This window comes from Micromys minutus (genome assembly GCF_963924665.1).
Source record: "Micromys minutus genome assembly, chromosome: 25".
NCBI lineage: Eukaryota > Metazoa > Chordata > Mammalia > Rodentia > Muridae > Micromys > Micromys minutus.
In genome coordinates, this window is record NC_137960.1 from 10,068,237 (window position 1) to 10,082,163 (window position 13,927).

The 13,927-nt window shown below is 42.4% G+C and overlaps 1 protein-coding gene across 1 annotated transcript in view; it reads left to right on the plus strand.

Annotated features, from left to right (window-relative positions):
• Positions 1–258: 258 nt before the first annotated feature.
• The window catches only part of LOC308437329 (solute carrier family 5 member 4B), a gene marked incomplete at both ends in the record, with an annotated part of 41,280 nt that continues 27,611 nt past the window's right edge, over positions 259–13,927 (plus strand). Inside the window, 5 exons of the mRNA XM_080938440.1 lie at positions 259–393; positions 1,059–1,130; positions 2,361–2,465; positions 3,870–3,929; positions 5,900–6,004. Of these exons, the coding sequence (XP_080794566.1) occupies positions 259–393; positions 1,059–1,130; positions 2,361–2,465; positions 3,870–3,929; positions 5,900–6,004 (477 nt within the window). The remainder of the gene's footprint in view (positions 394–1,058; positions 1,131–2,360; positions 2,466–3,869; positions 3,930–5,899; positions 6,005–13,927) is intronic.

The window sequence follows — 13,927 nt, forward strand, 5'->3', positions numbered from 1 at the left end:
CCAGCAGTGAACGCTCTGCCCATCACTTCCCATTTGCACCCCGTGTCTGATTTTTATCCCTTACTCTTACCACTACTAAGAACATGACAGAGGGAGGGCCAAGGTCCCAATACTTGAACACACAGCAGAGGTTTAAGGTCCATGTGTCCAAGATCAGTCCTGACACCTTGATTCATTTCCCTGAGGGTTGATCATTAATCCAGTGCCTACTTAAAGACAGGAGGCATCCTTAGGAAGGGACCAGAACCTCCTGAAGCCATGGCTAGCACACTAAGTCCCAGCACCACGCCTCAGACTGAGGAGCCTCCTCTAGTGTCAAAGCGCATTCAGAATGCTGCTGACATCTCTGTCATCGTCGTCTACTTCATAGTGGTGTTAGCTGTGGGGCTGTGGGTATGTGGAAACCACACTGGCTTTTGTGTGGGCACCGGGCTTGGGGGACAGTAGTGTCTTAAGAGGTGTGTCAGGATAAACTGGGACAGTGATAGGTTGTTACTGGTGTCATGGTCTTTCTATCTGGATCATTGTTGGTAGGTGGTAGTGCTGAGTGGGCTCTTTTCTAAAGCAACACAATAATAATAATAATAATAATTATAATTATTATTATTATTATTATTATTATATTATTATTATTATTAAAATAGAGGGAGGACCGGGAATGACAGTTTACATCTTCAGAACTTGACACAAAGAGGGAAAAACATATTATCTCATTTTCCTTATTTCTCTTTGTTGCATTTCTGACTTGGTGAGTCAGCCACTTCAACCATCAGTGTTCTCTCCATTTGTTTTCATTGTTGAATTCTGTGCCGCAAATGTTCACCCAACACAGTGCAGCACACTTCATACTGTTTCCACAGCTGACAGCAAACAGCTGATTTTCAGAGAGGATGGTTTCCTAAAATGCTCCTGGTCCTTGAACCCCACTGAAAATTGGTCCACACAGTGGTCTCTGTAGTGTGGAAACTCACTATTGCTCGCATCCTGGCCGGTATGGCTAGAGCGCTGACATGCATCTGCTGCTCTTTAACTCCCCTCTTTTCTTCTTTTCTACTCAGTCAATGATGAGAAGCAACAGAGGTACTGTCGGAGGCTTCTTCCTGGCTGGTCGTGACGTGGCCTGGTGGCCGGTAAGTGGGCCAGAGATTATTGGAGATAAATGGGGTGTGTGTGCATGCAATCATAAGTACATTCATCAAATCTGCTCAGTTCTGTAAAATGTTACATGTGTATACACTTTCTGAGCTGGTCGCTTGCTATAGGATGACCAGTTGACATGCTTGTCACTGGGGAGGACTATTTCTCTAGATCTGAACATTTATTGGTTGCCTGCAGTTCTTCATTCAGGCTTGAGACCTCATAAGATTTTCTTCTTTCACAACAGCATGCCTATTGGTCTTGCCCTTGTTCGGGTCATGTTCAGGAGGCCATGCTGGTGATATTCCATAGGCACAGGTTCTCTGACCTTTCTAGAAGATATGTACTCATAGAAAATTGCCTGTTCCCCTGGCTCTTCCAATCTTTCCAACCCTTCTTCAGCATGGATCCTTGAGCCTTACTTGCAAGAGTTGTGCTATAGATGGACCAGTTGGCCCTGGGCTCCACAAGTCTGTCTTTTGATCAGTTGTGGTTTTCTAATGGATAAGACCTCTCTTGACTATTGGGGTCTTGAGGACAGCAGACAGAACTACACAGAGGGAGATGAATGGGAATGATGTCCTATGACAGAGGTTGGAGAGGAAGTTTCTCACTCTGGAATATGCTGACCTTAAGACTGATTTAAGTTGTGAAACTTGATAAGAGCATTAGCAACTTTAGCCAAAGACGGGCTCATTTTATAGACCACTGACAGAACAGTCAAGGTACCTGTAAGGAAGTGTTCAATAAGCTTGCCTGATAAGCAAAATTGTAAGTATATTAGACTGCATATGCTGTTTAATATTCAACAACACAACTGCGCCATTGCAAATACAGTCAAGAGTAAAACCAATAAGCATGCTTGTCTTCCAAAATATTGCCACTCTTGTGATTTGAAAGCAAGTTACTCTGTCAAAAGCCCTAAGTAACAGTCTTCAGGTTGCCATGTCCCAGAGGGATTCGACTTGATCTATGTCGTGCAAGAGTGCACTCTCACCAATAAGTCAATCACCTGGAAACTGCGGCTAAAAGACGTCAAAATTCATTACATGCAAACTCAAGACATTCCACCCAAACAGTAAAGAACATACATTCTAACCAGCCCATGGGACTTTCTCCAAAGCAAACCACAAAGAGGATACAAAGCACCAATTTCTGTCTATTGTCAAGAAGTCTACTTCGGGTCTTTTTAACTCCAGCCACAATCTCTGATTGTGTTTCAGATGGGCGCCTCTCTCTTTGCCAGTAACATTGGCAGCAACCACTTTGTGGGCTTGGCTGGAACAGGAGCAGCTTCAGGGATCGCCATTGCAGCTGTGGAATGGAACGTAAGTGGCGGAGAGGGTTCTCCGTCAAGTAGAGTTATCTTGGCCAAACTCATAGTCTAGATATTCCAAAAGGTGTGAATAGGATGCACTCCTCTTTGACTTTCTTTCCACTTTTCTTTATGTTAGCCCCCTTTTCCCTTAAGCATTCCTAGACCATTGACTACATCGTTACTGACCCTGTGACCATTCTTCTGAAGTTACCCCTAACAAAAACATGGCCTCCAAGACTCAATATTCATTATAATTTCCATATTGATCAGTTGTAATCTCAATTTTTTCTCTTCTTCCTAGAACCTATATTTCTAGCCACCAACTATATAAAACACAAAACCAGTGCTTACCCCTTATGAGAGGTTTCCAGATGAGCTCAGTAGTGTGGAAGACACTGGGAGAAAATTGTGCACATTGTACGGGGGATTCTTCGGGGGACCCTCATAAATAATGGAGAGGCTAAGACACCTGTTATAGGAACTTGATCTTATCTCCTCCTCCTCAATATTCTATCATGTAGTGTGTATGAATATGGGTGATAGGAGGACACTAATATAGAAAAAAGTCAGACCACAGCCTAGATAAACCATCCCTGGGTGGACTTAGGAATGATTAAGAATCATCACAAACACCTTTGCTCTTCCCTTGTTATATATTTCTTCTCAGTTTACATCAGTAGCACAAGAGTCTCTAGTGTGTACCCAGCCTCCAGATGTGCCCTTTGTCCAGATATCAGTTTGATTCTGATAGCGCCATGGACTTTGCCTCCAGAGTCACGTTCAGATGGCCCCCTTGGGTGCGACTCCTGGGCTGCAGCTCAGCTATTCTCTTTTAGCCTGACATGTGGCTCTGTGCTTGCCTAATCTCTAGGAGGTGTGGTTTCCTCCTCTATAAGCTAAGGAAAACTGCCTAAAGCAGCCACCTCACTTGCTGTTGAAGCAACATGGCCACATCTGTCAAGAACCTGCAAGCACATGTGTTAATGTTTGGTTGTGTCTTTGCTATTATTTTGTCTGGGGAGTTGTGATTAACCTCATCAAGAAGGTTTGATAGCTTGAAACTTCTTTTTCATTGCTTTATCCATTCAAGAATATCGCACACACTGCCTGCCATCCAAGGCCAAAACTGTGATAAAAATTGAATGCTTTTCCAGTGGCCCAAGTGGGCCCAATCTACCCTGTTGTCTGACTCTTTTATCTCACATCTTGGGTCACATCCTATTGCTCAGAAAGTGTTGGCTTCTGAGCCATAAGCTCAGGGGAAAGGATGTGACAGTTGTCCAAAAATCTCCACTGTTTCAGTGGGACAAGATTTAATAAAATGGGTTCTTAACTACTGTTTTTCTACTCAATGGTCCACATCTCACAAGCAATGCCTCTTTAACTTCGCTTTCTCTCCTCGGTCTCTTTACAGGCCCTGCTTATGGTACTGGTTCTTGGGTGGCTGTTTGTTCCCATATACATCAAGGCAGGCGTGAGTATTCACAGACCTACACATGAGCCTTCCAGAAGAAGTCTCCAGTTGCTTCTCTTCACTAATGTCTTTGTAGTGAAACTCAACACTTATTCTTCTCATGGTCTGCTGCTTAAGATATGCAGGCGACAAAGCCCCCATCCCTCCCCTGGGAGGGCTCAGTACAGGATGTGATCACAGATGGACAAGAAATCTGTAAGGTGCTGTGTGATGGCCACTGTGTTTGTCTTTACCTGGTACGGGAACCTGAATCTAGGGCCTCCCATGTGCTTTAAGAGAAGCTCATCAGAAGGAAGCAGAAATGATCTGGCATTATTCCAAGGGGCATTGCCCTTGGAGGCAGGAAAAAGTCAGACCCAAGAGTGCTAGAAAAACCACACAGAAGCTAAACATCATGAGAGGCCTTGCACTGTCTGGAGATCAGCTGAAAGATAGAGAAATGTAGGAGAGAGAGAGGTGGGTTTGCATGTGTGGGGGAGGGGAAGGGATGTCCAATTGTAATAGCCATATATCCTGGGAAGTGAGCAGTCCAGCCTTCCAGAAACTCAAGGTTCATGGCCAGATTGATATTTTAGGAAGAACCAGTCAAACCAGTTGAGAGGACAACTCACCCGAGCAATGGGCCTATGCAAATAGGCAAATAGACACTTAAAAAAAGACATCATAATATTTCACGATTTTATAGAAAGGGGTGAAGGAAAGAGATTCTCCTAGGATAAAGGTAACATGCTTGATACCAGATTTTAAAAATAAGGAGGTGAAGAGAAAAGCATAGGAACAACTTGAAGACTTGAGGCTTTATGTTCAGGCAGTCTGCAACCCCCTTTAGTGGAGTAGAAATTACAGAGACGAGGCAATGGGTTAGTGGGGAAAACTAACTCACTTTTGGAGTACAGCTTAGTGAATTCTGTGTATCTATCAAAAGGCCAGTTGAGTCCTTTATAAAGAAAGCAGGTTTATTTAGCTCTCAGTCATGGAGACTAATCAACATGGTATGAAAAATGCTTTAGTTACTGCTGAATCAAAATATGGTTAAGAAATGGAGAAGGGAATGGTTACCCAGGGAGAAGTCAAGCATGAACCTCATGCATGCTTTATGACCACCAGTCTCTAAAGACTTTAGTCACTCCTGTGATACTAACAGACCCCACCTGTGGTGGTAGAGCTCCTGTTACCTGTCTTCCCACTAAGTGCTGCCTTATACAGAACTCCTGCTACCTGTCTTCCCACTATGCGCTGCCTCATATGGATTTCCCAGTCCCAATATTATCATGTGAGGCACCAAAGTTGAACCTCCTGAAAACTTGAGGAGAAAAATCAAGTCATAGAATTCTGCCCCTAGTCTCCAAAAGTGGGTATCTTTCTCATAATACAAAACACGCTCATTCTATGGCAATAGTTCTTGTCTGAGGTCATTTTAGAAGCAGCACAAGAGTCCAAAGTCTTATTAGAGACTCTGGGGGATACTCTTAGTTAGGGTTGCTGTGATAACACCATGACCATAAACAACACGGAGAGGAAAGGGTTAATTTCACTCACATCTCCACAGGTACTCTGTCATGGAAGGAAGGCAGGGCAGGGACCTGAAGGCAGGACTTCTTATAGAACCCAAGACTACCAGCCTAGGGATGGCACCACCCACAATGGGCCCTCCCACCCTTGATCACTAATTGAGAAAATGCCTTACAGCTGGATCTCATCGAGGCCTTTCCTCAAGGGAGAAAGGCAAGAAAAACAGATATAAAACTATATATGTCAACCATCACAACTTGTAGTAAATGTTAGGATGGAACAGAAAAATGATCTGCCTCAAGTCTCCATGATTATTACAGCCTATAACTCGACCACGGAACTACATGTTTCTCACCCTGGCTACTCCGACGTATTATGCACAGTACTTAACAGTCCATAGGTGTTTAGCATACATAGATGTAGACTCTGAGAATTCCTGTTCACGTCTGTCTCCACAGGTGATGACCATGCCCGAGTATCTCAGGAAGCGCTTCGGTGGGAAGAGACTGCAGATCTATCTCTCCGTCCTCTCCCTGTTCATCATGGTGGCCATTCAGACCTCTGTGAGTGCAGTGCCTCCTGACGGTTTAGCTTTAGAGGTTGCCTGATAGAAGGACAAGATTATAAGATGGGATGTGGTGTTTTAGCAGCCTGGAGCCATGCCTTAACCTCCCTTCCGATCTCCCTACAAAGCATTAATGAGATAGAGGAGAATTTCAGAGGCTATTAATAGAAGTATAAGCTATCTAATCCTACCAGCCTTCGGATATGGAGACTGGATATATACGAAGAAAATATTTTCTCTTTAAGAGATAGCTTAAATTGGTATTTAAGTGATATAGCGGACTTATATTACTTTCTACTTATTCCATTGTATAATATGAACTAGAAAATAAAAATGGGCTTAAAAAAGGGACAGTCTTATTTAGGCGCCCAATCTATTTTGAAAGCAGTAAGAACGGGTTCAGTTTGGAACTGATTAAATGCTCGGCAAATACAAGCATGGGTGACTGACTAGGAAACCAAGAGGGGGTGCGGCTCATCATTTTTCCGACATAAGCAAAGACTGAGGGGAGTGAGAGTGGTCACCACATTTGCAGATCTATGGAAGTCTCTGTGCCAGGGAGAGACTGCTCCCTCTCTCTGGGCCCGCTGAATATAAAGTATTGAAAGGCTTCCTCGCGTCCTGCATAAGGTGTAAACACTTCCATGAGAATTTTTTACATTCTCTTTATCCATTCTGCAGTCACTTTGAGCTCTGTTTTCTCAATGGTGACCCTTTCGTTCTCCATCCTGCTCACTAAAAACTTCCTCTTTAAACTAGAAACCACAATTAAATGTTAAAATAATTTTAAAGGTTCTTCTAAGTTGTATCTTTGGAGATAATTGAAAAGGAAGAAGAAAGAATTGAGTATTCAGCACCCAGATTGGAATATATGGAAAAAGTCGCTTGCTCCACGTGCATTTGTGTCTAAAGATATATTATCAGCTTTACAATCCGCTGGGTGTCATCGTTTTTATGAGAGAAAGGCTGGCATTAACCTTTGCTTTCTGGTTGAGCTGAGTCATTGTTACAAACAAACCAGCTGCCAGATTCGGGTGATGTAAACATTTGCTTACTGATGAGTGAAATTGCAAGTTTTCCTTATGGAGACTGAAATAGCTTACAGGGAAAGGCGATTTGAAGAGAAAGAGGGAAGCCAGTGAGACAATAAAGGTACCCAGTTCCCCTCCAAGTCTAACAGCTAGAACTTAGTCTCCAAAGAGCATTGGCTCAAGAATAGCAACAGAAGAGGTCCTCTCAGGATGTGCATCCCAGAAAGGAGGGCTCCTGGTGATGAAAGGGGATGGGTGAGCTAACTGGAGGTACAAAGAAGCTAAGAACCTATGCATTGGGCTGTGAAGGATCTGTGGTCCTCCACAATGACACACCACCAGGAGTCAACTTGCCTGCAAGAACATGTCTTAAGTGATATCAAAGATGATCACTTAGACATGGGTATCTATGTCCTTATCCTTTTTGCATCTCCATCGCTGTAAGGAAGACCATGACTTTCCTGGTTTGGATTTCATGCTGTGAGCAGACACCATGACCAAGACAACTCTTATAAAGGACATTTGATTGGGACTGGCTTATAGGTTCAGAGGTTCAGTCCATTACACTTATGGTCTTCATGCCCTGTCCGTACCTCTCTACCCATCTATGCTTTCGAGCCTTTGGTAACCACTATCCTAATCTCCTCTCCTGTGAGGTCAACTAATTAAATACCCACATATGAGTAAGAACACTTTCTATTTGTCTTCTGTGCCTGGCACAATACCATATCGGTTCACTGTTCTTTCAAATGCTTACGTCATGTGCTTCTAGTGCCTGGGTATAATACATTATTTATATGGGCCACATTCTCTTTTCCTGTTTCCCTAGATGTGGACATCTAGGTTTGTTCTATGTGGTTATCATTGTGCATAAGGCAATGAATAGGGCGCAGAATTCTCTTCAGTTCACTAACTTATATTTATGCAGACAGAATTATAGGATTGCCTTATCGCAGTGGAGTACTAGATTCAAAAATCTCACTGCATTTCTCTTTCAAACCAGCTTACAGATGACCAGGTTTCCACATCGGATGTTTTTTTTTCCTGCTAAGCTTTCCTCTTACCTCCGAGACCCTCTTTTCCCACTGTTTAGTCATTTGCCTTTCCAAATTCTTCCCTCTTCTTGCCCAGACGCTTCCCTTTAAAAATCTCTTTATCCACAGTCAAACAGCCTCTGTCTGGTTTCCTGGCCTTTACCCAGATAGGCATCTTTAAGAGTACAGTCAGTGTCTGAGATGGGATGTGTGGTATTTGTCTTTCTTGGGTGGTGTTAACTTGCTTAAAATAAGATTTTCTAGTTCTGTCCATGTTCCTGGAAATGTCACAGTTTCATTTTTTTCAGTTGTCTGTGGATATGCATGTAGGCTCAACCCAAATCCTATGGTTGTGAACTGGAAATCAATACCTTCGAATATTCATGTACCTAAGACACAGATGGAGTCCTGGAAAGATAAGCCCGGTTGTAGTGTAGTGGGGTCATTCGGTAGGTCTGTTCTCAGCTCTTTGAGAAGCCTCCACGCTGAGTTCCATGGTGGTTGTCCTGGGTTACACTCCCAGCAACAGCGAATAAAGATTCCTCTTCTCATGGTTTACCTGCATTTGTTGCCTTCTACGTTTGGCTGATGAAAACCCTTCTGGTGGAATTTCAGATTAGCTCTAATTTGCATCTCTCTGACGGACAGAGACATTGAACACCTTAAAATGCTCACTAGCCATGTGTATGTTTTCTTTTGAGAGCTCTCTGTTTATATTATTGGCCCAATTGTTGATTAGAATTTCTTTTTCTAGTACCTCTCTCTCTCTCTCTCTCTCTCTCTCTCTCTCTCTCTCTCTCTCTCTCTCTCTCTCTCTCTCTCTCTCTCTCTCTGGTGTTAAGCCCTTGTCTGAAGAAAGCCTGGCAAAGGTTCCCTCCCATTCTGTGAGCTGTCTCTTCTGTGGATAGTTTCTTGCAGTACAAAAGCTTTTGAATTTTGTGTAACCCCATTTGTCAATTCTTGTCTTCTTTCCTTTGTGGCTGGCATTCAAACTTGCAGCCTGTACGTACATCCTGAGATGTTTCCTTACATTCCCAGTGTTTTCAGGGATCTTCTTCTTAAAAATATATCTATTAATTCTTTGAAAACTTCAGACACACAATGTCCTTCTAACTCCTCCCAGATGCATTTCTGGTTTTAAATCAAGGTCTTTGATCCAATTTGAGCCGACGTTTGCAAAGTATGAGAGATACAGATTTATTTTCATTCTTCTGAAAATGCATATCCAATTTTGCCAGTACCATTTGTGAAAGACCATTTGTTTGTTTTTTGGGTGGCAGCGGGTATTTTTGATACCCTTGTTAAAATTGGGTGTCCATAGCTTGGTGGGTTCTTCTCCAGTCTAACATCAGATTTCCCTGGAGTGCCTGTCGTTATTTCTGTGGCTCTGTAGCATAATTACAGGTCAAGTAATATGACGTTTCCCTCTAGCTGTGTTTTTCATGCTTAAAACTGCTTTGGCTACTCATAGATTTTGTGTGTATGTGTGTATATATGTGTGTGTATGTGTATGTGTGTATATCTCTGTGTAAATCTGTGTGTATGTGTGTGTATGTGTATATATCTGTGTGTATGCATGTATATGTGTGTGTGTGCTTCTGTACATGCACAAGGACTGTATTTTAGTTCTGTGAGAAATGTCATTGTATTTTGATCGGAACTGCACTGGATCTGTAGATTGCTCCTGAGGGAGTAACCATTTTCACCACGTTAATTCTACAGATCGGGGAGCATGTAAGGTCTTCACTTCACCAATGTCAGTATATAAATATTTATAGTAGCTATGTGCTTTGTTCCTTGTTCCTTTACCAATCTGTAGTTGCTTTCTTCATCTCTTCTGATTAGGTGAGGAGTTTGCATCTATGTTATCAGAGGCGACCATTGCTACGCCAACTTGTTTATGGCTTCATGCCACTTTGTAGATGGCTTTCTAACCTTTGACACTCAGTCTACAAATGTCTGTTTCTTGGAGTCAGCACATGACTGTGTCAGTGTTTTATTGTTTATTTAAATCCAGTCTGTTAGTGTGTGTCTTTAAATGGGTGAGTTAAGGTCATTGTGTTCACTGTTATGAACAAGCAGGTTTTGTTGTTTGTGATTGTTCTGGCTGATGGCTAATTTAAGTCACTCATATCCTTTTTTGTCATGGTGGTGCTGAGTGTTTGCCTGTTTGCTCCGTGGATATGACTGGCTCCTGCTCCATTTTCCTCCGTCGACTGACTGCTTTCAGGCCCTGTACCATACTCTTGTATATAAAACTTTCTCCTTCCTATGTATACAACATTCATTTGAGAGTTTTCTATACTGCTGATTTGCTCTGAGTTGCCTTAACTTGTGTATGTCTCAAGATATTTTGATGTCTTCACTTTTTTTGATCTCTTCACCAATTTATTTTATTTTTATTTTATTTTATCTGGACGTCATCAAGGATCAGAGATCTTCCTGCCTCTGTCCTCCTCAAAGCTAAAGTCATAGGGCTATAACTTAAAAGACTTTTAATACATTCACAGAGTGTCTTTTGAAATGGTACCTAGTTTCCTCCTCTTCACTGGTGGCTCTTATAGCCCACTTTAGTTTTTTTTTTATTAATTATTTTATTTATTTACATCCCAAATGTTGTTCCCTTTCCTGGTCCCCCCCCCCCCCAGAGTTCTTCTTCCCCTCCCGTTTGCTTCTGAGAAGATGCCCCATCCCTGCATCCCCCCCTCCTTAGGGTATCAAGTCTCCCACAGGATTAGGTGCATCCTCTCCCATTAAGGCCAGTCCTCCGCTACACATGTCCTGGGCTTTTAAGGCCTCTTGCTGTTCCAGACATATGTACACTCCTGATTCCTCGGGCAAATCTGCACTGTCATCGTGATGTGTCCAGTAACTCTGGGCCTGGGTTCACTGTTGGCTCTCTGGTTGGTGCACACCTCTGCCTTGTGTTTCACAACTCCAGGGCTGAACACAGGCTGACTTGGTGCTATCACTGTGTGCTCTATGCCCTTGTGCCTGGATGTCTCTGCAGGCTCACCTAGCTTTATTGTGATCAGAGACCTACAAGCCGCTGGCTGAAACGGCTACATAGTTTCATATGAAAACTGTGCGCAAGCGGTCCACTTTCTCTGTCTTCACCTGCCTTTGTTACTTTGAGGTTCTTTAATACTAGCTATCCAGACCTAACAATAGCATGTCTGAGTGTGGTTGGAGTTTGCATTTTCTCTCTAATTACCAATGTTCATTATGTAACATTTTTGTGGGGGTGGAGAGATAGTTCGGTGATATAAGCTCTTGCTGTTTAGAAAGACCTGAGTTCAGTTCACGCACAGGGAGACTTACAAAGATGTAATTCCAGTTGACCTGGAATCCTTTTTCTCCATAGCACTGATACCAGGGAGGCAGGAAGTACACTTAGTTTCAGACAAAGCATGCATTCACATACCACAAAAATAAGTTAAAATTTTTAATTTTTTATGTGTTATTAGTATTTCTCCTTGTAAGAATGATTTTTGAAGTCATTTATTCATTTGGTTTTGTTATCATTTTATTGGATATTTTATGTATTTACATTTCAAATGTTATCTCCTTTCCCCCCCTCTCCCATTCCTTCTCCCCACTCCCCGTGCTCTATGAAGGTACTCCCACTCCCACCCACCCACTCCTACCTCATCGTCCTGGCATTCCTCTACACTGGGGAAATGAGCCTTCACAGGACCAAGGGCTTCTCCTCCTATTGATGCCAGACAAAGCCATCTTCTGCTACATATGCCGCTGGAGCCATGGGTCCCTCCATGGGTACTCTTTGGTTGGTGGTTTAGTTCCTGGAGTGTTGGTTGGTTGAAATTATTGTTTTTCCAATGGGGCTGCAAACCTCTTCAACTCCTTCAGTCCTTTCTCTAGCTCCTCCATTGGGGTCCCCATGATCAGTCTGATGACTAGCTGCAAGCATCCTCATCTGTATCAGTAAGGCTCTGGCAGAGCCTCTCAGGAAACATCCACATCAGGCTCCTGTCAGTAAGCACTTCTTGGCATCAGCAATAGTGACTGGGTTTGGCGGCTGCATATGGGATGGATCCTCAAGTGGGGCAGTCTCTGGATGACCCTTTCTTCAGTCCCTGCTCCATTCTTTGTCCCTGTATTTCCTCCCATGAGTATTTTGTTGTCCCTTCTGAGAAGGACTGAAGCATCCACATTTTGGTCTTCTTTCTTTTTGAGCTTCATGTGGTCTGTGAGTTGTTCTTTGGGTACTCTGAGATTTTACACTAGTGTCCACTTAGCAGTGAGTACATACTGTGTGTGTATTTTGCGACTGGGTTACCTCACTCAGGATGATACTTTCTAGTTCCATCCATTTGCCTGTGAATTTTATGAAGTCATTGTTTTTAATAGCTGAGTGGTACTTCACTGTGTAAATGTACCACACTTTCTGTATCCATTCCTCTGTTGAGGGACATCTGGGTCATTTTCAGCTTCTGGCTATTATAAATAAGGCTGCTATGGACATAGTAGAGCATGTGTCCTTGTTATATGTTGGAGTAACTTTTGGGTATATGCCCAGAAGTACTATAGCTGAGTCCTCTTGTAGAACTATGTCCAATTTTCTGAGGAACCATCAGACTAATTTCCAGAGCAGTTGTACCAGTTTACAATTGCACCAACAGTGGAGAAGTGTTCCTCTTTCTCCATATTTTAGCAAGCATCTGCTGTCACCCAAGTTTTTGATCTTAGCCATTCTAACTGATATGAGGTGGAATCTCAGGTTGTTTTGATTTGCATTTCCCTGATGACTAAAGATGTTGAACATTTCTTTAAGTGTTTCTCAGCCATTCAAGATTCCTCAGTTGAGAATTCTTTGTTTAGCTCTGTACCCCATTTTTATATAGGGTTATTTGATTCTCTGGATTCTAACTTCTTGAGTTCTTTGTATATTTTGGATAATAGCCCTCTATTGGATGTAGGATTGGTAAAGATCTTTCCCCTATCTGTTGGTTGCTGTTTTGTCCTACTGACAGTGTCCTTTGCCTTACAGAAGCTTTGCAATTTTATGAGGTCCCGTTTGCCAATTTTTGATCTTAAAGCATAAGCCATTGGTGTTCTGTTCAGGAAATTTCCCCTGTGCCCATGTGTTCAAGGCTCTTCCCCACTTTTTCTTCTATTAGTTTTAGTGTAGCTGGTTTTATGTGGAAGTCCTTAATCCACTTGGATTTGACCTTTGTACAAGGAGATAAGTATGGATCAATGTGCATTCTACATGCTGGCCTCCAGTTGAACCAGCACAGTTTGTTGAAAATGCTTTCTTTTTTCCACTGGATGGTTTTAGCTCCTTTGTCAAAAAACAAGTGGTCATAGGTGTGTGGGTTCATTTCTGGGTCTTTAATTCCACTGATCTACCTGCCTGTCTCTGTACCAATACCATGCAGTTTTTATCAATATCACTCTGTAATACAGCTTGAGGCCAGGGATGATTTCCCCAGAAGTTCTTTTATTGTTTAGAGTAGTTTATATTATCCTGGGTTTTTGGTTATTCCAAATGAATTTGCAAATTGCTCTTTCTAACGCTATGAAGAATTGAGTGGGAACTTTGATGGGGATCTTTTGGCAAGATGGCCGTTTTTACTATACTAATCCTGATGGGGATCTTTTGGCAAGATGGCCATTTTTACTATACTAATCCTGCCAATCCATGAGCATGGGGGATCTTTCTGTCTTCTGAGATCTTCAATTTCTTTCTTCAGAGACTTGAATTTCTTGTCATACAGATCTTTTACTTGCTTAGTTAATGTCACACCAAGGTGTTTCATATTGTTTGTGACCATTGTGAGGTGTCTTTTCCCTAATTTCTTTTTCAGCATGTTTATCTTTTGAGTAGAGGAA